The sequence below is a fragment of the Microcaecilia unicolor genome, chromosome 8 (assembly GCF_901765095.1).
Source record: "Microcaecilia unicolor chromosome 8, aMicUni1.1, whole genome shotgun sequence".
NCBI classification, from domain to species: domain Eukaryota; kingdom Metazoa; phylum Chordata; class Amphibia; order Gymnophiona; family Siphonopidae; genus Microcaecilia; species Microcaecilia unicolor.
Genome location: NC_044038.1, coordinates 241,439,044 through 241,463,025, shown reverse-complemented (window position 1 = coordinate 241,463,025; position 23,982 = coordinate 241,439,044). Strand labels below are relative to the sequence as shown.

Here is a 23,982-nt window from a genome sequence, read left to right as displayed (position 1 = left end):
TAGCCAGTGAAGTTTTGACAGGAATAGTGAAAATGAGCACCTTAATATCAGGAAGTGGATATTCTATGATGTTGTGTAGTTGATTATGTACTTTTGTTATACTCTGTTTAGTTGCAGCTGGCTTATAAATATAGAAAACAACTCTATAAGCATTTACTTCATTGCCTCTTAAAAAAAAAAAAGAAAACAAAATTCCCTTCATTTCATGTGGCTTAGGTCCTTGCATTCACCACCAGCCGATTCACAACAGTTGATTCTAAGTAGAATAATATAAAAGTAAAATAAAAGTTCAAAAACCTTTTGCCCCGTGTGAGGATCGAACTCACGACCTTCAGATTATGAGACTGACGCGCTACCTACTGCGCTAACGAGGCTGGGTGGAAGTTTCTTTTCCAGACTTCAAGGTGAGAACAACCTGCGACCACTCATTGTCTCCACTCTCTATGACGAGTTCTTAGTTTTGCCTTGTTTATTTAATGTCTCTTTATAAAAAGATCTTAGATCACAGGAAATCCTTTCTTCCCTGGCTCTTTGGCGCAGACAAGATTCTCCCCCCTCCCCCTCCCCCTCCCCCCCTTGTACACTTCAAGCTCCTCCTCCTCCAGGTGTGCGCTTGCGCTTACGGCTGCCCTCGCGGATTCTGTAGGCCTAACGGTGACGTCGACGGCAGTTTGTTACTCCGCCCCCCCTGTACGCCTCAAGCTCCACCTCCCCCAGGTGTGCGCTTGCGCTTACGGCTGCCCTCGCGGATTCTGTAGGCCTAACGGTGACGTCGACGGCAGTTTGTTACACCCCCCCCCCCACTGTATACCTCAAGCTCCACCTCCTCCAGGTGTGCGCTTGCGCATACGGCTGCTCTCGCGGGTTCTCTAAAGGCCTGACTGTGACGTCGACGGCAGTTTGTTACTCCGCCCCCCCCTGTACGCCTCAAGCTCCACCTCCCCCAGGTGTGCGCTTGCGCTTACGGCTGCCCTCGCGGATTCTGTAGGCCTGACGGTGACGTCGTGACAGTTTGTTACTCCGCCCCCCCTGTACGCCTCAAGCTCCACCTCCCCCAGGTGTGCGCTTGCGCTTACGGCTGCCCTCGCGGATTCTGTAGGCCTGACGGTGACGTCGTGACAGTTTGTTACTCCGCCCCCCCTGTACGCCTCAAGCTCCACCTCCCCCAGGTGTGCGCTTGCGCTTACGGCTGCCCTCGCGGATTCTGTAGGCCTGACGTCGACGACGACGGCAGTTTGTTACTCCGCCCACCCCCAACGGCAGCAGAGCAGACACAGACAGGGAGGGAGCGAGATCCGGTGGCGGCGCGGAGGGGGAGGTCGAACACAGAGATGCCGTCTGAGCGGCCCTTCAAGCAGAGGCGAAGCTTCGGTGAGTGGGGGGTTCCTTTGTGACGAGCCCACCGAGGCCCGCCTTAGTCCTAAAATCTGGCTGATGACATTTAGGTAAAGGAAAGGTTATAGGTGGCGTTTGTGTGGGTTGAGGCGGGCGCGCGAGTCGGGGGCAAAGTCCAGGGCGCGCGAGACCAGTTGCGTCTCTTTTAGGCTGCGCTCGGGACCCTTAAGGTCCTGCTGAACTTGGTCCAGAAAGTGAAAAGGCTGTTTAGGGTCACGATCAGCCTCCCTCCCTCCCTCTGCTTAAACTTTTGTTATTGTCTGTGTTTTGGATCATGGAGAGAGAGAGATGAGACGCAGCCCTGCCCTAGCGGTGATGTAATGCCTGCAACAAAAACAACACCACCTCCCCCCCCCCCCCCCCAAGATCGGTACCGCCGAGGCCCCCACCGAAACAAAAGCAAAGGCCGCAGCCTTATTCCCAAACAACTCGATCCTTGTAGGCTAACAAGTGGCTGCCTCTCCTTGGATTGCAACAAAAACAAATGCAGCTATTTCGGTACCTGATGTACCCAGGGCAGGGCGAGGTCATTGAGCACGTCCTGTTCCAAGGTTTACCGCTCGTGGTCAGGCCACTTGGCTTTTTTTCTTCTTTCCATCAGAACCGGCTTGGTGGCTTAAAAAAAAAAAAACATTTGCACACATTTGATGTCGTCATGGATAGGCAGGGCAGTCATACATTTCTGTTTTTATTTTCTAACATGCACTTTCCACAGTTCTGCAATTCATAGCTTAATTTTTGTGACCATTTCTAGCAAGAGCTTGCTTATGGGCGGTTCTATTTTCTTGGTGTCCTGGAGGTCAAGTGAACCTGGCTGTTTGCCTCATCCCTGCTGGAACAGGCCACAGGCAAACAAACTGGGGTCTCTGGTATTTGCCAACCCTGATGTCAGGGAGACACTTGTAAAACTCAGTCTTGTTTTTGTTGATTCGTTTCTAATCCATAAAAGTCAGTCAATAGGAGTATGCAGTCACACAGGTTAACTGTAAGTTACCCTTGAAGGGGTTTTTAACAGCTAGTGATATGTATCCGTCATATTTATATCAGGTATTTATTTTCAGTGAAGTCTTAAAATGAACAGTATAGGATAGAGCCTTACTTTCCAGGAGTCTACAAGCAGACTGTTTTCATTTTATACTATTTGGTTTTGTATAATAACACAAGCTATTTAGTCTGCTTTATATGAAATGGCATGCGCTATTACAAAATGAAATGATAGAAAAATATCTTCCGTGTTAATCCAGTCCCAGAATGTCTCAACGTACTTATCAGCTGCCACAAGTAGCAGTAACTTGTCTAAAGCTCCTTGTTGCAGCTGGCAACACTGCTTCTCCTTGCTCCCCTTTTGAAATGTAGATGTAGTCACAGCATTGCCAGGGTACGTTGCCAAGGCTTCATCTCGGGTGTAGCTGCATGCATCATGTTGGTAATGAATGACGTAAGCATGCTGGACTCGGTTGTCTATGTGTACGAAATATTGCCTTTTGACGTACATTGGGGCCTGTTTAGAACATAAGCATTGCCATACTGGGACAGACCGAAGATTCATCAACCCAGCATCCTGTTGCCAACAGTGGCCAATCCAGGTTACAAGAACCCAAAACAGTACAATATATGTTATTATACTGCTTATCCTAGAAATAAGCCGTGGCTTTTCCCCCAAGGCCATCTTAATAATGGCTTATGGACTTTTCTTTTAGGAAGTTATCCAACCTTTTTTTAAACCCCACTAAGCTAATTGCGTTTACCACATTCTGTGGCAATAAATTCCATGTTGAGTGAAGAAGGTTTTCTCACATTTTGCGGCTATGGTTGGGAATTGTCGTTAGTAAACTGAACTGATAATTTTTTATAATTCTTGGCAGAATAAGCAAAGATCTTTCAAATTGTGGTTGGGGGGGGGGGGGGGACAGGGATCACTAGTGGGACTACAGTCTTCAAGTCTTGCCATAGATTTTGTACTAAAGAGCTGGCTTCTGTTCTGGGCCTTTGACTTGACATAAATTTTTTTCTTGCTGAGCCATTCCATTATTACATTTGATTTGCACTTAGGATTCTATTTTTAGGCGCTAACTGGAAAATACATTTTATAATCGGGGGGTTCTTTGAGAGTACAAGAAATTGATGTTTCTCGGTATTTTTGCAGTACAGGTACAGTTTCCTGTTAATTCAAATACATTTGTGCTGCTGAAGAGTCTGTGTGGAAGAGGCACAAAAATGTAATGGAGGATCTAAAACAGACAAAGAATGGACTTTTATATCAAATAATGAATGGAAATAGAAAAAAAAATTAAACTTGCATTTATTAATCATACTTCCAAGCAGCTCATAGCAATGTACGTATCACTAATACAATAAAATACAATTTCTCAACATAGTACAGTGCCAAGTTCACATTGCTGCCCCACATCATAACGTCTTTGTGAGCGATATTGCGGAAGGGCTGTCTGGTAAGGTTTGTCTCTTTGCAAATGATACTAAACTCTTCAACAGGGTGGACACCCTGGAGGGTGTGAATGACATGAGGAAGGACGTAGCGAAGCTGGGGGAATGGACCGATATTTGGCAACTAAGGTTTAATCCTAAAAAATGCAGGGTCATGCACTTGGGTCACAAAAATCCGAGGGAACGGTACAGTATAGGGGGTGAAGTGCTTTAGTGTACGAAGGAATAGTGGGACTTGGAGGTGATTGTGTCTGATGACCTTAAAGCTTTCAAACAGGTAGAAAAAGCGACAGCCAAAGCCAGAAGGATGCTTGGGTGCATAAAGAGAGGCATGACCAGCAGGAAAAAGGAGGTAATAATGCCGTTATATAAGTCTCTGGTGAGGCCCCATTTGGAGTACTGCGTGCAGTTGTGGAGACCGCACCTACGGAAAGATATAAACAGGATGGAGTCGGTCCAGAGGGCGGCTACGAAATTAGTAAGCGGTCTTGAGCACAAAAATTATAGGGACAGGCTTATGAACCTCAACATGTATACGCTGGAAGAGATGAGGGAGACAGGAGACTTGATAGAAACGTTTCTCAAGGGCATTTATGTACAGGAAGAGAGCCTTTTTCAAATGAAGGAGAGCTCTGGAATGAGGGGGGCATATGACAAGTTAAGAGGGAATACTCTTAGGAGTAACAAGAAAGTATTATTTCACAAAAAGGGTGGTGGAGGTGTGGAATGGCCTCCCGGTGGAGGTTGTGGAGTCGAGGGCTGTTCCAGAATTTAAAAAGGTGTATCTCATGTGGGATCGCTTAGGAACAGGAAGAATTAGGGGATGGGCAGACTGGATGGGTCATATGGCCTTTATCTGCCATCATGTTTCTATGTAATCGGGCAGCGCACGGCCATCGCCACATGCCTGATTACCGCAGGATTAATGTGCGGCGGTAAGGGTTCAGGTGGGAATTAGCACACAGCCATTGCTGCCACAAATTACAATGCCGGCATTTTTCCACCACAGTTTCTAGCACGGCTTGATAAAAGGACCTCTTTATTTTTTGCTTTGGAGCTGTTTTATTGCTGTTGTGGGCTAACATATAAATTTGAAGCTCTGATCCTAAATTTACTTCCAAGCAGTCTGTCATTTTACATTTTTTTTACCGACTTAAAAGAGGACTGTTTTTCTCAGGACAGAATTTTCACCGTTTGATTTTATAAAAAGCCATAGCAGGTTCCACTCCTTCCAAAGAAATAGAATTGCAAAGAGATGTTTGATGTGCATAAAAATCAAATTGTGATCAGAATTCTCTGGTTTCATTTTGTAAAATGAACATTCAGAAGACCCATAGAACTATCATGTCTTCTTGTTAAAAACAAAACTAAACAGCAAATTCTCTAAAATGTGTATGTGTTTGTGTGTTTATATAGTGGCCAAAGTAGGTGGTAAGAGAACAGAATGATCATTTGCAGCTTCCAGGTCTGTGTGGAGCTCTCTGGAAGTGTATTATTACAGCTCCTCTAATACCCGCTGTGTTTCTGTGTTTATAAAATGCCCTGGGACCAAGCTGAGGCTATTATGATGCTCTCAGACATTGTTGAGGCTGTACTGCCACTGGTTACTGCAGTCTCTTGATGCTGTCTGATAGATCACATGATTTTACCTAATATTTTCTGCTTGTGTGCACAAATAAATATAAAAACTGAGGCACCAAGATTAACCTGTCCTGCTGAAACAGTTCCGGGTGAGCAGCAGTTGAGTCACTTTGGCTTTTTAGACTCTTGCTGTACAAATATTGACTTTCCCATTTTACAGCAGTGGTGCCTTTTTTATAAGAAACCTGTATTTTTTTGGCTGAGTGGGGGATTGAAAATGACTTTTGCTTCTTACCTGACTGCACACATCCCTTATGCTCTTGACCATGAAATCATTTAAAAAATTTTGAACATGCTATAGTAAAAGAATTCATTTAGTAAAGCTCACTTCTCCAGAAAAGAAACCTACCAACTTACAGCTGATGACATTATGGGCTTGTTTTTCTGTAGCATGTTTCAGTCAGACCCTAAATTGTCACCACAATAATTCTGCGTAGGTTCTGTATAAGTATGAGGAAAATATGGCAAGAGATTGTTCAGATAACCCAGTGGTACTAGATATTAGTAACAGTCTCTAAGGTGTTTACACTGACATCAGACGAGATCAATAAAAGGTTTTCTTCTGTTAGTTGGGATACATAGTAACACGAACATAAGAGTAGCCATGCTGGGTCAGACCTATGGTCCATCTAGCCCAGTGTCCTGCTTCCAACATTGGCCAATCCAGGTCACAAGTACTTGGCATAAACCCAATTAGTAGCAGCATTCCATGCTGCCAATCCCAGGACAAGCAGTGGCTTCCCCCATGTCCATCTCAGTAACAGGCTATAGACTTTTCATCCAGGAACTTGTCCAGACCTTATTTAAACCCTGGCAACGTTCCAGAGCATAACTATTTTTTGAGTGAAAAAATATTTCATATTTGTTTTAAACTTATTTCCGTGTAACTTAAGTGTCCCCTAGTCTTTGTACTTTTTGAAAGAATAAAAAATTGATTCACTTTTACTTGTTTTACACCACTCAGGATTATGTAGACATCAATCATGTGTCCCCCAAAACCGTCTCTTTTCCATGCTGTAGAGCGCTAATCTCTTTAACATTTCCTCATATGGGAGACATTCCATATCATTTATGATTTCGGTTGCTCTTCTTTGAACCTTTTCTAATTCCACTATATCTTTTCTGCGATAACAGTGACCAGAATTGAACTCAATACTCAAAGTGAGGTCGCACTATGGAGCGAAACAGAGGCATTATGGTATTTGTGGTCTTATTTTGCATTCCTTTCCTAATAATTCCTAGCATCCTGTTTGCTTGTTTGGCCGCCGTCGCACACTGGGCAGATTTCAGTGCATTGTCTACAGTGACACCTAGATCTTTTTCTTGACTCTCAAGGTGGAACCTAGCATCAGGTAACTATGACTTGGATTATTCTTACCAATGTGCATCACTTTGCATTTGTCCGCGTTAAATGTCATCATCCTAAGCTAGTGGACCCCAGACTGGGGGTCAAGACTCCAAATGGGGTCACAGAAACAGGATTTTCACTTCAGCTGTGTCCAGTAATGGCAGTCGGCATGAGGTCTGAGAGTCGGTGGGCATTCACAGGTCCTGCCCCCTTCCTCCTGGATGAGCTTTATGTTAAGACGGGTAGTGGGCTCTGTGAGTGCACACTGTGCTGCCTACAGCTATTCTTGCTACTGCTTCCATGTTTTGGATAAGTATGTGTGTGTTTGGTGGGAGGTGGGGAGAAGTGGATAAGAACTGAAGGTGAGGTCTGCTATTTTGTTTTCACCATTATCTGGGGGTCACATGATTTAAGTGTTAGTTTGGGAAGCACTGTCCTATGCAGTCTATACCATTCCAGTGCTCTGTTCATCTGTCCACATTAGAGGTTTGGTGTCAGGAAATCTAGCTCCCTTCACCCCCTCCCTCCAAGGTATCCACATGTTTACTATCTATATTTGTATGACAGAATCAGCAAAAGACTATTATTACATTAGTGCATTCAGCATGCGTAGTGCACATGTCGAAAGCCTGTCAGCAGACACTGGAGACCTGGAGAGAAGTGTTAATACTCAAATTTCACTACGTGTCAGCTGTCTCTTTCAGCTTAAGGAGTAATGCTTGTAATATGGTTCTTAAGATGATTCAGTTGCCACTCAGAATGATGCCTGTTATTTCTTTTTTTGTATTCCTTTTCTAAGGAAATAATTGCATACAGAATGCATGAATAAAGTATAGACAGCTGAAGAATGGGTTTCCATCAGATCCTTATGCAGATATTGCTTACACATAAAGGTAGAAAACAGCACAGAAAGCTGAAGAGCAGGTCTTCATCAGAGCATCATAGGCATTGTGCTGCTACATATGTAAAGACCACTTGAGGTGGAAGGCTTTACCAAATGGATTGGTGGGGCCCTTAAGAAGTGTATAATTTTTTTCCTTCCCCCCAGCAATTTCTCTCTGCTCCTTTTTACTTCCAAGCTCAGTCAGAACCAGGGCTTGGATTTGATGCCCCCTACTTTATAATCTCCTCCCTCCTCATCCAGTCATTGTAGTGACTGTCCCAGGCTAGGGGCCATGCAGCAGGACTCCTTGAGACCCATGCATTCATGGACTCTGAATCCAGCCACCAGGTATCAACTTAAAGAAATGACCATGACACCCTACCCCTTGCTGCTTCCACAGTATCTCTAGCTCCAGCTGACCCAAGGAGAAGTAAGTGAACTCAGGAAATCAAATACACTAGCGTTTAACTTTAGAAAAGGAGATTACGATAAAATGAGAACAACGGTGAAAAAAAGACTGAAGGGAGCAGCTGAAAGGGTAAAAAACTTGAATCAGGCATGGATGCTGTTCAGAAACACCATCCTAGAAGCACAGGACAAATATATTCCGCGTATTAGAAAAAGAGGAAAAAAGACCAAACGTCAGCCATCGTGGCTAAACGGTAAGGTAAAGGAAGCTATTAGAGCCAAAAAACAATCCTTCGGAAAATGGAGAAGGGAGCAGACTGAAGACAATAAGATAAAACATAAGGAATGTCAAACCGAATGCAAAACGGAGATAAGGAGAGCTAAGAAGGACTTTGAAAAATAGTTAGCGTTAGAAGCAAAAACACATAGCGAAATTTTTTTTAGGTATATTAAAAGCAGGAAGCTGGCTAAAGAATCGGCCGCTGGACGACTGTGGTGTTAAAGGGGCGATCAGGGAAGACAAAGCCGTAGCGGAGAAATTGAATGAATTCTTTGCTTCGGTCTTCACTGAGGAGAATTTGGGAGGGATACCGGTGACGGAAAAGGTATTTGAAGCGGATGAGTCAGAAAGACTAAATGATTTCACTGTCAACTTGGAGGATGTAATGGGGCAGTTCTGCAAACTGAAAAGTAGTAAATCACCGGGACCGGATGGTATTCATCCCAGAGTATTAATAGAGCTGAAAAATGAACTTGTGGAGCTACTGTTAGTAATATGCAATTTATCCCTAAAAACAGGTGTGGTACTGGAAGATTGGAGGGTGGCCAATGTAACGCCGATTTTTTAAAAGGTTTCCAGAGGCGATCCGGGAAATTATAGACCGGTGAGTATGACGTTGGTGCCGGGAAAAATGGTGGAGGCTATTATTAAGAATAAAATTACAGAGCTCATACAAAAGCATGGGCTACTGAGACAAAGTCAGCACGGTTTTAGTGAAGGGAAGTCTTGCCTCACAAATCTACTGCATTTTTTCGATGGGGTGAATAAACATGTGGACAAAGGGGAGCCAGTGGATATTGTATATCTAGATTTTCAGAAGGCGTTTGACAAAGTGCCGCATGAAAGACTCCAAAGGAAACTGGAGAGTCATGGGATCGGAGGCAGTGTATTATTATGGATTAAGAGCAGGTTAAAGGATAGGAAGCAGAGAGTAGGGTTAAATGGCCATTATTCTCGATGGAGAAGGGTGGTTAGTGGGGTCCCTCAGGGGTCTGTGCTGTGACTGCTGCTTTTTAACATATTTATAAATGACCTCGAGATGGGAGTAACTAGTGAGGTAATTCGCAGATGACACAAAATTATTCAGGGTCGTCACGGGAGGAGTGTGAAAAATTACAAGAAGACCTCGTGAGACTGGGGGATTGGGCGTCCAAATGGCAGATGAAGTTCAGCGTTGACAAGTGCAAAGTGATGCATGTGGGAAGGAGGAACCCGAATTCCAGCTATGTTATGTAAGGTTCTGCATTAGGAGTTACGGACCGAGAAAGGGATCTGGGAGTCATCGTGGATAGGACGTTGAAATCTTCAGCTCAATGAACAATGTTGAGTATTATTAGAAAAGGGATGGAAACCACGCATGAGGATGTTATAATGCCGTTATATCGCTCCATGGTGCGACCGCACCTGACGTATTGTGTTCAGTTCTGGTCGCCTCATCTCAAAAAAGATATAAAGGAATTGGAGAAGGTGCAGAGAAGGGCAACGAAAATGATAAAAGGGATGAGACGACTACCCTATGAGGAGAGGTTAAGATGGCTAGGACTCTTTAGCCTGGAGAGAAGGCGGCTGAGAGGTGATATGATACAAGGCGTACGCCTTGTAGCGCTATAGAAATGCTAAATAGTAGTAGTAGTAGTAGTAGGTTTACAAAATAATGAGCGGGATAGAGCGGACAGATGTGAAGCGTTTGTTTACGCTTTCTAACAATAATAGAACCAGGGGACACAAGATGAAATTAGAATGTGGTAGGCTTAAAACAAATTGGAGAAAGTTTTTCTTTACTCAGCGCGTAGTTAGACTCTGGAACTCATTGCCGGAGAAGGTAGTGACGACAGCTGGCCTTGCTGAGTTTAAAGGGGGTCTGGATAGATTCCTGAAGGGAAAGTCCATTGATCGTTATTAAATTTGGGGGTTTTGCCAGGTCCATTGATTGTTATTAAATTTGGGGTTTTTGCCAGGTTCTTGGGGCCTGGATTGGCCGCTGTCGGAGACAGAGTGCTGGGCTTGATGGACCTTTGGTCTTTTCCCAGCGTGGCAGTGCTTATGAGCAGAAGCAGGGCTATTCACAGGGGTGGGTAAAAAAGGCAACCATCTTGGGTTGCACATTGCTGTTTTGAATCACTCTGAATTCATGCAGACCTGAAAGGAGGGAAGAGGGGCACTGAAAGCAACCTTTGCTTGGGGTATCATTTGAGCTCATGCCTTGGAGAATTGACTCGGTGATCAAACTAGGGACATTCTTCACAGCAGTGTATAGTACTTCCCACCGGAAGTACTGTGCTGCCCTGAACTGCACATCTTTTATAAATTAAATATATTTAAGGTGATAGAACACCCCCAATGCAGGTAAAATAGGTGTGTGTTGGATAAACATTGGAAGAAACACCATGGAAGAATCTCCTCGCCATAAGTACATAAGTATTGCCACACTGGGACAGACCAAAGGTCCATCAAGCCCAGCATCCTGTTTCCAGCACTGGCCAGTCCAGCTCACAAATTCTACTACTACTATTTAGCATTTCTATAGCGCTACAAGGCATACGCAGCACTGCACAAACATAGAAGAAAGACAGTCCCTGCTCAAAGAGCTTACAATCTAATAGACAAAAAATAAATAAAGTAAGCAAATCAAATCAATTAATGTGAACGGGAAGGAAGAGAGGAGGGTAGGTGGAGGCGAGTGATTACAAGTGGTTACGAGTCAAAAGCAATGTTAAAGAGGTGGGCTTTCAGTCTAGATTTAAAGGTGGCCAAGGATGGGGCAAGACATAGGGGCTCAGGAAGTTTATTCCAGGCGTAGGGTGCAGCGAGACAGAAGGCGCGAAGTCTGGAGTTGGCAGTAGTGGAGAAGGGAACAGATGATAAGGATTTATCCATTGAGCGGAGTGCACGGGAAGGGGTGTAGGGATGGACGAGTGTGGAGAGATACTGGGGAGCAGCAGAGTGAGTACATTTATAGGTTAGTAGAAGAAGTTTGAACAGGATGCGAAAACGGATAGGGAGCCAGTGAAGGGTCTTGAGGAGAGGGGTAGTATGAGTAAAGCGACCCTGGCGGAAGATGAGACGGGCAGCAGAGTTTTGAACCGACTGGAGAGGGGAGAGGTGACTAAGTGGGAGGCCAGCAAAAAGCAGATTGCAGTAGTCTAAAATCCCCAAAAAAGTTCAATATATTTTATGCTGCTTATCCCAGAAATAAGCAGTGGATTTTCCCCAAGTCAATTTAATAATGGTCTATGGACTTTTCCTTTAGGAATCCATCCAAACCTTTTTTAAAATCCCGCTAAGCTAACTGCATAAAGAATCCTGTGCAGCAGCTTTCCCGTTCAGTATTCTCTCTCAGCAGGTGGATGGTCATAACCTGTGCAGCTGTGTCTGTTGCTTACTCCTGGCTTGTCCCTTGGGGGTCTTTTCTGGTGTCTGCCTAGTTTGACTGGTGTACACCTTGCCAGGGCCCTCCCCTTCCCCCTATTGCTGCTTTGTCTAGTTCTGTACAACAATACCACCTTCTGCACTTGTTACACTGTACACAATGCAAAAGAGCTCCACAACAGCAGTTGGCTCATTTAGCTAAAATCGTTCCTACCCCCCTTCCCCCAACCTCTCTACTAGAAAGGTGAAGAAGTGGAGTGGAGTGGAGGAGTAGCCTAGCGGTTAATGCTGCGGACTTTGGTCCTGGGGAACTGGGATCGATTCCCGCTGCAGCTCCTTGTGACAATGGGTAAAGTCACTTAACCCTCCGTCGCCCCAGATAAATCGCTTTGGATGTGGTTGCAAAAACTGTAGAAAGAAATGCTCTTTCTCTTTCTCAGTAAATGCCAGGCTTTCTTCACAGTGCAAGAGACAACACAGGTGCAGCAGAGTTTAAGTTACAGTCAGATCTGAGTTATTTCCTTCTTATTTACTGCTAATTTTAGCTTACGGAGTACTGCTTTTCTTAGGGGTATTATATAACGTGGTGTCTACATTATTACTACAAAGAACATGTAATCTGAAGCCATTTTGCTCTCGGATATTAGGTACAAGAATATACCAGTTACCAGAGAACAGCTCAGTGCTGAGATGAACTGTTTAATTTTGTAGTTTGCAGTTCACATTTAGCTTTGTGTTGGCATTTATTTTTTTTTTCTGGTTATAAAGTTGACTGGACCACTGGAAGCTCCTCTGCAGCTTCAGTATGTAGCCAGCCAGCAGGTCAAGAAATGGGAATATTCTGCCAGACCCCTCGACATCTCTCCTGCACATCCTTACAATTGAAAGGCAGGAGCTGGGCCAGTTCACTCCTATCTCTGCACAACCACATTGGAAAAATGTTGATGCCTGACCCTGCATGGGGCCAGTTTGCCAACTAAGGGAACCAGAGGCCTAAGAGTTAAGTTAGTATGAAGAATATTAGCCCTCCCTGTATTTTTATCAGGATAGGACTTCTGAAAAAAAATTGTAAACCATCTTAAGTTAAAAATTTGCAAAGGACAGTCTAGCAATACAACAGAAGAATTTCCTGGCCTACTTGAGGGTATCCTATATATAGAGAGCTGCAGGATGGTATTTAGTCAGACTTTTTCATTTAAGGACTATTTTTTTTTTCTGTTTTGTTTTCTTCCAACCACTGTGTTTGGGCTAGCAGAATTTGCAGTGTCTGCAAGCCGGGAAACGGTCAGTGGTGGCATATCTTCAGATTTGATGCTGCATCCGAATTTGCTGGGGACTTTGGGCTCTCCAGCAGGACCAATGTACAGTTTAATGCAGGAGAGCACGGGATTGGGTTCCATTTTGTCAGGACTGACTGACAGTGAGGCATAGCCTTTGTCTGATCACGCATAGAGCACAGTCTCTATTTTACAACCTCAGGGCCCAACAGAGCATTCAGCTGTATGCTACACGTGCATGGGAAGCTTCTCGGTGTATCAAACTAGAGAAGCTTTCATGATCTGGACTCCATTGGTGATGTCACTCATCAGTGACGACTTGTAGCACTTGTTCTTCATGGACAGCACTATACAAGTAAATTTTGTTTTTTTTCACTCGGCGAGGGCGGGGCATGGAAGGAAGGAGAGGTCTGCCCTGCTGCTGCTTGCTGCGAGTGCGAAGGTGAAAGGAGGCGTTTAAGGTTAGTTCCGGCCGGAAGCGACGGAGGGGGGGCCCGGTGATCTCAGGTGGGGGGGGGGGCGATGGAGGGTGGGGGCGGCGGTCTTGTCCGGATCTCGGCGGCCCTGCTTCAAAAGAAAAACTTTGCTAGGTCTTACTTTCGGGGGAGGTCTTAATTTACCAATTGCAGCAAAACCTCTACTAGGTCTTATTTTCGGGGAAACACGGTAGGTGCTGCTAAATGGCAGACAGTAGTAGTTATATGTGGCCCTGCGCGCCTACCTTCTATACAACTCTAAAGGGGGTGTGGTCAGGGGAGGATCATGGGTGGGTCAGGGGTGTTCCCAGGATTAAGGTTTGTGCTTGTAGAATTTGAATTTACACACCTGACTGACCGTAGTTGGGTGTGAGCATTTAAATCAGCCTAAGGGCTTGTGCACTAAGCTAGTATTCTATAAACACTTTGTAGAATTTGCGCTTACCACACATCGTCCCGGTGCGTAACTTTGGCCAACCTGTACTGGATTCCTCCCCCCCCCCCCCCCCCCCCCCCTTATGTTCTTATATTTACTGTGTAGAACTCCATTTAATTGTTTTTGAATTCTATTCTGGCAATTAAAATTGGGTTCATAATGACCCATCCTAAATACTAGACAAATATACTTACATGAACTTGACTAAACCGAACTCTTTAGTCTGATAATCTCGCTGCTACTAATGAAAGCTACGCAATACCACTTTATTTCTCATGCTGAAATTAACTTTCTAACTTATTTTATATTTCACTCTATCATTCAGGAACTTCAATGTAATACCACTTTGTACTGTACCAGTTATGCGTCTTAAAGCAATACCACTTGTAATTCTCTATCCGGAAATGGCGATTGCCATTACGGCATAATGTAAGCCACATTGAGCCTGCAAATTGGTGGGATACAAATGCAATAAATAAATATGTACTATCCTTATCGGATTCTGTGATTACATTATGGGGACTATTTTTTATTTTTGCCATCAAGTGTAGATTTTGAGGAGGTCCAGTCTCCATCCATCACTCGGTTGGAGCTCATCCCCTTTGGGGGAGGAGTATCCTTGCCTTTTTGCTTGAGTTCCTGGTGGAGCCACTATTGTAACCAGCCCAGCTTGAAGAGAGCCAGAGCTGGAGGGGAGTCGCAGGGGTGGAAGGAAGAGAAAATAAATGGGAAAATTCCAGAAAAAAAGTTAGAAGGGAAATAATTTGTCTTGGCGTCTAAAAATCATGTTCTTAAAATGATTTTTCACCCCTGGCTGTATGTAAACAGTAGGTTCTCCTGTATATTTACTGACTAGTTGCTGGATGCCACTAAGCGCAGTACACGCCAAACATGTCCACAGGAATGAGACCTTGAGAATCTGAAATAAAGAGACACTGGATGAGTTGCAGTATGAGTGACCTAGAGAGAAAACATGTTAAGTCTTTGTAGCTATTGTAGAACCCTTTAGAGTTTGTTGTACACTGTCGATACTATATATATAAGTACTAGTAAAAAAGCCCCGTTTCTGATGCAAATGAAACGGGGGCTAGCAAGGTTTTCTTCAGAGTGTGCATGTGGGAGTGTGTGTCCCTGCCCTCTCTCCCTCCCCCCTCCCAGTCCTTCGGTGTTAAGTTTCCTGCTGTTCTGTGTTTTTGTTACAGAGAGAGTGAGGGCATCTCTCTCCCCTCCCCCCTCTGAGTCCTTCACTGTGTGAGATTTCGTGCTGTGCTGTTTTCCTTCACTCATGGGGAAACCGGATATCTCTGGCGCTTCACACTTCCGGCTGGAGGCTTCAGAACTTTGGTCTTGCCTTTTATATATATAGAAGATGTGTATATATATATATAATATAATATATGGGTTGATATAATCTGGGATCACTTATAATGGATTCAAGAGTTGAATTCCATCCTGTTTGCTATTATGTAGAGTCACTTAGCAACCTGGCTAGACAGTAGCTTTGAATCAGGCTCTTTTTTTGCATCTTGCTGAATGCTGTTTAAAACCATTTCCTTTTCTTCTGCAGCTGATCGTTGCAAAGAAGTACAACAGATTCGAGAACAGCATCCCAGTAAAATTCCTGTGAGTAACTCCCAAATTCTTTGTCCTTCTTAGATATGGTGTATAGCAGAAAAGTTTTCATGGTCTGTGCCATTAGTATGCACTGTGTAACAAAACAATACAAAAATGTCCATCCCTAGTGTGTGTTTATCATGTTCTTGAATAAAATGCTGTAAACAATGTTAAATAATTTATTTAATTATTTTTTGTTACATTTGTACCCTGTGCTTTCCCACTCATGGCAGGCTCAATGCGGCGAGCAATGGAGAGTTAAGTGACTTGCCCAGAGTCACAAGGAGCTGCCTGTGCCGGGAATCGAACTCAGTTCCTCAGTTCCCCAGGACCAAAGTCCACCACCCTAACCACTAGGCCACTCCTCCACTGTTGCTACTATTTGAGATTCTACATGGAATGTTGCTATTCCACTAACAACATTCCATGTAGAAGTCGGCCCTTGCAGATCACCAATGAGGCCGCGCAGGCTTCTGCTTCTGTGAGTCTGACGTCCTGCACATACGTGCAGGACGTCAGACTCACAGAAACAGAAGCCTGCGCAGCCTTCTACATGGAATGTTGCTAGTGGAATAGCAACATTCCATGTAGAATCTCCAATAGTAGCAACATTCCATGTAGAATCTCCAATAGTATCTATTTTATTTATGTTACATTTGTACCCTGTGCTTTCCCACTCATGGCAGGCTCAATGCGGCTTACATGGGGCAATGGAGGGTTAAGTGACTTGCCCAGAGTCACAAGGAGCTGCCTGTGCCTGAAGTGGGAATCAAACTCAGTTCCTCAGTTCCCCAGGACCAAAGTCCACCACCCTAACCACTAGGCCACTCCTCCACTGTTGCTACTATTTGAGATTCTACATGGAATGTTGCTATTCCACTAGCAACATTCCATGTAGAAGTCGGCCCTTGCAGATCAGCAATGTGGCCGCGCAGGCTTCTGCTTCTGTGAGTCTGACGTCCTGCACGTACGTGCAGGACGTCAGACTCACAGAAACAGAAGCCTGCGCAGCCTTCTACATGGAATGTTGCTAGTGGAATAGCAACATTCCAGGTAGAATCTCCAATAGTAGCAACATTCCATGTAGAATCTCCAATAGTATCTATTTTATTTTTGTTACATTTGTACCCTGCGCTTTCCCACTCATGGCAGGCTCAATGCGGCGAGCAATGGAGAGTTAAGTGACTTGCCCAGAGTCACAAGGAGCTGCCTGTGCCGGGAATCGAACTCAGTTCCTCAGTTCCCCAGGACCAAAGTCCACCACCCTAACCACTAGGCCACTCCTCCAATCAAAAGTTCCAAAATCTTTGTACATTAGCACAAAATATGTCTGCATAGACAATAAGCTCAGTGGCTTAACTATTCAAACAAAAGGGTAGAAGTCAAACAACGAAAACACTTAGTATATAGTGGGAACTTTTTGCTTGTTTGCTCTGCTTACTGTCTATGCAGACAATAGAAATGCATTTTAGAAGGGACATCTAACATAGATGGATGTCCATTTCTCACGTGTTTTGGGACATCTAACTTAGATGGATGTCCATTTCTCACATGTTTTAGAACAGTTTCTGCCCATATACTGCCTATTTTAAAATACATGAGAAACGGACATCCAAGTACTGGCTACATCCAGAGTGAAGATCCATTTTACAGAATGAAACATGCAAACTATAATGAGGGCAAAACAAGGTCCATGGATGTCTTTGTGGCAGTAGAGGGACCTCCATATTGTAAAAAGGCCACATAGACATCCATATGAAGGAATAGCATAACGGTTAGAGCAACCAGGGCAGAGAACCAGAGATTTGTGGTTTAAATCTTCCTGTTGCTGTTTTTAACTTTCTTTTTCTTGTTTATTTTTAATTGTGAGGCCACTAGGGACAGATAAATACTTACTGTGATGTCTCTTCCCTCCAGTTGAGGCTGATATGGATGTCCATCTTATTCGACATGGACATTCAGAGCTGAAGGTCCATATTTTGGCTGTTGTCTAATACTTTCCAAAATATGCTCAGACCACTCCCCCTTGCCCTATGGAAATACTCCCATTGAAGGTCAGCTTTACTTTGATGAGAAACATCTTAGTATTCAGATGAGTAGACTAATCTACAATGTGAGGCAAAAAAAAAGAGTAACCCCTTAGTTTTCTCAGCAACTGCTTTGAATTTCAGTGAGAAATTTTATGTACTTAGTCATCATACTTATTACTGTTAAACAATATTTAATTATTTTAAGTTGTGTTACTATCTAGTGATTTGTGCAAGTTTAAAAATGTTCATTAAAACACAGTAAAATAACTTCATTCAAATGATAGTTAAGCATAAGCATCGCCATGCTGGGACAGACCAAGGGTCCATCGAGCCCAACACCCTGTCACCGACAGCGGCCAAAAGAACAAGCAATTTGTCCCGCCCATCCTAGAAATACTGTATTCCCTCGTCCATTCAATAACATTCTATGGCTTTTTCCTCCAGGAAGCCGTCCAACCCTTTTTTTTAAGTCCGCTAAGTTAACCGCCTTCACCACCTTTTCTGGCAGCTAATTCCAGAGTTTAACTACGTGTTGAGTGAAGAAAAATTTCCTCCAATTCGTTTTAAATTTACCACACTGCAGCTTCATCGCATGCCCCCTTGTCCTAGTATTTTTGGAGAGTGTAAACAGACGCTCTACATCGACCCGTTCCATTCCACAAATTATAGACCTCTATCATATCTCCCCTCAGCCGCCTTTTCTCCAGGCTGAAGAGCCCCAGCCTCTTCAGCCTTTCCTGATAGGGAACAATGTGTCAGAATTTTCTTCACAGTGCTGAATTTCTTGAGATAAGCACTAAGCAGTTACTATCACCTTTGCTCCGAAAACTTTTTCATGCAGTGTCTGGATTCTTATTCTGTCCACTACTGACACCTTGCCCATGTTTGCCGTTCTGATCCTTCCAGTTTTGATGAGCAATTTTTAAGTAGGGGGCTTTTGCACAGGGAATCAGCTATTTATCCATGTTTAAAACCTTTCAAAATTGCCATGGCCAAGGTTAGGTTAAATCCCTGAAGGAAAATGAATAGAAACTGAAATATCTTAAAAAAGAAAAAAATAGCGGAATTAGAAAAGTTTCAAAGAAGTGCGACAAAATGATAAAGGGAATGGAACTCCTCTCGTAGGAGGAAAGGCTAGAGAGGTTAGGGCTCTTCAGATTGGAAAAGAGACAGCTGAGGGGGAGATATGATTGAGGTCTACAAAATGCTGAGTGGTGTAGAACGAATGGAAGTGAATTGATTTTTTTTTTTTTTTTTTACTCTTTCAAAAAGTGCAAAGACCATGGGACATTCAATGAAGTTACATGAAATACTTTTAAAACAAATATGAGGAAATATTTTTTTACTCAACAAATAGTTAAGCTCTGGAACTCTTTGCCAGAGGATGTAGTAACAGTGGTTAGCGTGTCTGGGTTTAAGGTTTTAACAAATCCCTGGAGGAAAAGTCCATAATCTGCTATTGAGACAGACGTGGGGAAGCCACTGCTTGCCCTGGGATTAATGTCATGGATTGTTGCTACTGTTCCTTCACCAAGAATTAGAGAGAAATGTAATACGTGTAGCAGACTTCCAAATCAAATGCACCAAATGTATTATAAAAAAACTTTATAATAAATTTATAAAAGAGGCATCAGACATGAGTAGAAACAAGCTATAAGTCCTCTTATAGCACTCAGCTATTTCAGGGCACAGCTTATTTGAAAGAGTCAGTCATTTGCACAGGCAAAGCTTCTTACCTTCCTATTATGCTTGGGGGAATGATATAGAAATAACAAGAAAGGCAAAAATAAAATCAAATCAGGAAAAAGCACTGAGTGTCTGCTGCCACTATTTTGGCCCTCACTTTAAAGTCTATAAGAAGAAGTTTTCACAGGGAGAAACAAGGAATAGCTAACACTGAAAACCTCTATATTACCACACATGGCCTCTATTTATGTGATAAACTTTAAAAGGCAGGAAAGTGAGGATTGACTTGATCCCCAGCTCAGAAGGTAGTAGTTTTGTCATGTCCTCAGCTGAATCAGTGGTGTGTTTATAAATGTGGTACAAATCTAAGGTTTCACTTTTTTTTTTTTTGCCATACAGGTAATAATTGAAAGATACAAGGGTGAAAAACAACTTCCAGTGTTGGACAAGACCAAATTTCTAGTCCCTGATCATGTTAATATGAGTGAATTGGTAAAAATAATCCGGTGAGTAAAAGAAAATGACATAGCTAGTAATGTAAAAGCATGGTGGGAGGGTGTGTAATAAAGAAATCCAGAAACAAAAGGAGAAGGAACATGGAGTGTAAAATTAGAGCAACAGGCAGCCACCAGCCAGTCACCCTGCTCTGTGTGTAAAACTATCTTTCTGGAGGAAGCAGGAGTTCCCACAGCTCTTTGGTAGTGAACTACTGTTTGCACTGAGAGTTTTTATTTGCCACTTTGGAATCATATGGCATTAACTAATGCTTTGTTTCGATGATACGGGCTCTTTACTCGTCTCCCACAGCCACTCTGCTAATAAGTGATCTTAGATACTGCTTTATTGTATTCATAACTTATATTCCGCCATTTCCTGAACAGTTAATATGACCAAATAGACCTAACCCGGTAGTGTATATCATTCCAGCCCTTTACTTCTATGTATTGGAAAGAATTTCTCAAATATCCCTTACATCTAACTCCTTTAAAATTAGGAAACAACAAAGTATTAAAATTAGTAATTCTAGAAATTTGCCCAATGGTCAGTAAAGTCAGATATTTAGAAAAGCAGACTGAATTTTGCCCTGCCAAGACTTTAAAGACCATACAGGCAGTTTTAAACCTAATATGTGACTGGACTAGAGGCCAATGTCATTTATTAAGAAGAGGGATTACTCTTTTGAATTTACTAACTCTCAAAATCAGTCTAGCTGCCGTATTCTGGAGCAACTGTAATCTTCGTAATAAATTTGATGTTAAAACTCCATATAAAGAATTACAGTAGTGAAACGGAAGCGCTCTGTTGAGCTCACCGTATAAGCAGTGACAGTTTCAGATAAGTGCCTTTTCATTTTGAATTACAACAGTATGAGAAATTCGTTATAAAAATCCTTAAGAAAAATATACAAAAAAAAGTTAAATCAATAGTTTTTTTTTTTTTTTTTTAGACCTATGAGGAAGTTCACCCAGCTACTATGGTACATTACAAATTCCACAGGCTGAGCTTCTGGGGTCTTTTCCTCCTTCACTATACTAAATCAGTACATTTAGTACATAGAGTAAAATCACACTAGCTTGCTAATAAGCATCGAATAGATTCGATTAAGCATAGCAGCCTGACAAGCTTGCAATTACAATTTTTAAAATGCAATATGGGAAGCATGAGAAGCTCGAGGCTCCCCCAAACCGCAAAAATTTGTTTCTAGAGATTTGGAATGGATACTTGTAAACATTGTCTCCAAGGGGACGACGTCTTATCCTGAGCAATGTATAATCAATAAGATCATTTGTTGGTGCCCAGAAATGGATTGTATTAGTATTGTAGCTGGGAGAAGGAGGGGGGATAGGGTTATGATTGCTAATGTCATCGTAGGATATAAGAACCAAGGCCAATGATGATACTGTAGTCTCAGTTAAAGTTTATTTAAGGGGGGAGTTTTGTCCTGTTTGTCTTCCTTGATTAGATTATAAGCTTTGTCGTGCAAAGACTGTATCTTCATGTTAAGCGTACAGCATTGCGTACATCTAGTAGTAGTATTATGCTCGTAATCAGTGTCGAACGGTGGCTGTATTTCTAACTCAAACTTTAATACAATTGTATTTAAATAATACACTCTCAAGTTAGGTACTCCCAGACCATCCACTTTTCTTTTCCTATAAAGTACCCATTTAGATATCCTGTGACACTATATTCCATATAAATTTAAACAGACTTAAACCCTATAGAACTTTCTCAGGGACTGGAACAAGAAGAACTTGGAACAAATAAAGCGACCTTGCAATCCTTCCAAACCTAAATAAGGGTAAAAAGCTCCAGTGTTCAACGCGGATAATTTGCTTTAAACAGATTATTATACATTGCTATTAACTTTACTCCCAAGTATTTTATACCTGTACCCTCTAAAGGGAAGATCTCAAAGTGGTCTTGAGAACATCACCCAAATTAAGGTTAAACCCTTCTGATTAGTCTTATTAACTTAGGATTAATTTAGGCAGGCTAATAAAGAAGGTAAGAGTCAGTAGGGCATTGCCAGCAAGCAGGGCTACTTTACATTCCTGCTCTCATCTGCCACAAAACCCTTGATATCAGGGTCAGTCATATATCTGCTGCAAAAGGTTCCATCATCAGAGAAATAAAAGGGGAGATAAAGAGCATCCATGATGTGTACCTTTACTCAGACGTAGGGGATTTGCCATCATGAATGGATTTAGAATTTTTTTAAACCATTCACTGTAGAATGTTAGAGCGTATGCTAGAAAAGGGTCCATGTAGACCAGTTCACTGTACCCTAGATTGATGGTGCAATAACCTAGACTTTCCTCCCCTCTTCCAGGCGTCGCCTGCAGCTGAACCCAAACCAGGCCTTCTTCCTCCTGGTCAACCAACGCAGCATGGTGAGCGTTTCCACCTCCATCTCTGAGATCTACGAGCAAGAACGGGATGAGGATGGCTTCCTTTATATGGTCTATGCCTCACAGGAGACCTTTGGCTTCTGAGAGCAGGAAAGCACAGAAACAGAAATACAAGGATGCACAAAAAAAAAAAAAAAAAGGTCTCTGGGTAAGATGCTGTGCTCCCCAGCTCTGTGGGACAGGTTGCAATGCAGACTGACATCATCCCCCTCTGGGTGAAACAGCTGTGCCAGAAACATCTGTGTATGGCTCTTACATACCCATGTCAATGTTTGTCAACGCTGTGTATAGCAAATAATGTTGATATCTTGCAGTGCCCTTTTCATTCTATTCTGTATTATAAAATAATTATTCGCTAGGGGTGTATTTTTATTTTTAATTGGCATTATGTTTTTCATGAAGAAAATGCATAATGGAACACCAGACTGATGGGCAGCATTACCTGTTTCAGAACAAATGGAATGAGAATTTCAGAAGACTGGATGAGACAGGAAGTCATAGGATAATGGAAAAAAATGTAGAGTGAATTGCTAATGAGTTTTAATTGATTTTAGATGCATATCGACTCTTGGTGCTACAGCATAGTTCCTTTTAGACTTGTTGATAGAATACACTATTAAAATCTTTTATTAATTGTTTTTGTAACCTGCCTCTTATGTAGATAAAATGAACAGCTTTCTTGCACTTTAAAAAAAAATAGCTGTTTAGAAAGTCAATATTGTCCTAGTGTTAAGTATATGGGTGGGGTTTTTGTATTTCCTTTCCTTAATAGTCCTAATTTGCTTTTTGTTTTTCTAAATATTTTCTCTCATTTCTACTGCATGCTGTTGTGGACTGTCTTAAGTGGTTGAAAGGGAAGTAGCACACCTGAGATGTTTGCTATTGTTTCTTTTTCTTTTTTTTTTTTTCATGTACCAAAAAATGCATATAAAAAATGTATATTGAAATATATATCATTAAAATTCCATGCCTGCCTTCAACAGAGTTCTTTTCATCATTTGCTGGCTAATATGAATATACCACCCGATACCTAAGACAATTGTGCACTTAACTGGGCTCAATTTCATAATTCCCTAGGGAATAATAATGTAGGTAAAATATATTGTCCAATCAAATTGGTGGAATTTTTTAGAAATTGTTTAAAGAATTTGTGTGCAACATATATATTAACACAATGTAATAAACATGTTGCTCTAGCCCTAAGAACCATCTAGATCTATCTGTCCCATTTTCCTCAGCTTTCATCTGGAGGAGGGGTGAACAGAATTGATGAAGATCAAAAAAGCCTCCACTGCTTTTCTACTTCCAGATAATCTTATTCAGTGATTTGACCATACTGGATTGATTTATTACATTTGTAAATCACACTGATTATTATAATTCTGGTTTTGTACAACATAGTTAAAATGAATAAAAACACATATACCACTGTACATCTTAAAAAACACAGCTTAATGCCTTTCTACCTAATACCATAAGGACACAGAACCTGAAAACCACCCAGCAGCAGCCCACTCTGAACAATTAAAAAGCCATGTCTTTAAAGATGTTCCAAAATCCATGAAAAAGCAGAGCTCTTTGGGAGAGAATGCAAGAAACTGAGGGATATAGCCAGGAGCAAGTTTTATCCCTTGTTTCCACATATGCACTTTACCACAAGAATTATAGAAAGAGAGAATATGATGACAGATAAAGACAATAGGCCTGGTACTCAGCCAGCAGCAATCAACATTTAGCTGCCAGCATTATCCCTGGAAATTCAATTCTGGGCTACGGCATTGA

General features: G+C 42.4%; 1 protein-coding gene and 1 non-coding gene across 2 annotated transcripts; one reads left to right on the top strand and one right to left on the bottom strand.

The window, feature by feature from the left end:
• Positions 1 to 301: 301 nt before the first annotated feature.
• Positions 302 to 374, bottom strand: TRNAM-CAU. Its single transcript has one exon. It is a non-coding gene; the product is annotated as a tRNA-Met (tRNA).
• A 798-nt stretch (positions 375 to 1,172) lies between these two features.
• MAP1LC3A (microtubule associated protein 1 light chain 3 alpha) lies at positions 1,173 to 23,180 on the top strand. Its single transcript, XM_030211627.1, has 4 exons — positions 1,173 to 1,371; positions 15,526 to 15,581; positions 19,688 to 19,794; positions 22,122 to 23,180. The coding sequence occupies exons 1-4, from the start codon at positions 1,332 to 1,334 to the stop codon at positions 22,282 to 22,284; spliced, it is 366 nt and encodes a 121-aa protein (XP_030067487.1). The 5' UTR covers positions 1,173 to 1,331; the 3' UTR covers positions 22,285 to 23,180.
• The last annotated feature ends 802 nt before the right edge of the window (positions 23,181 to 23,982 follow it).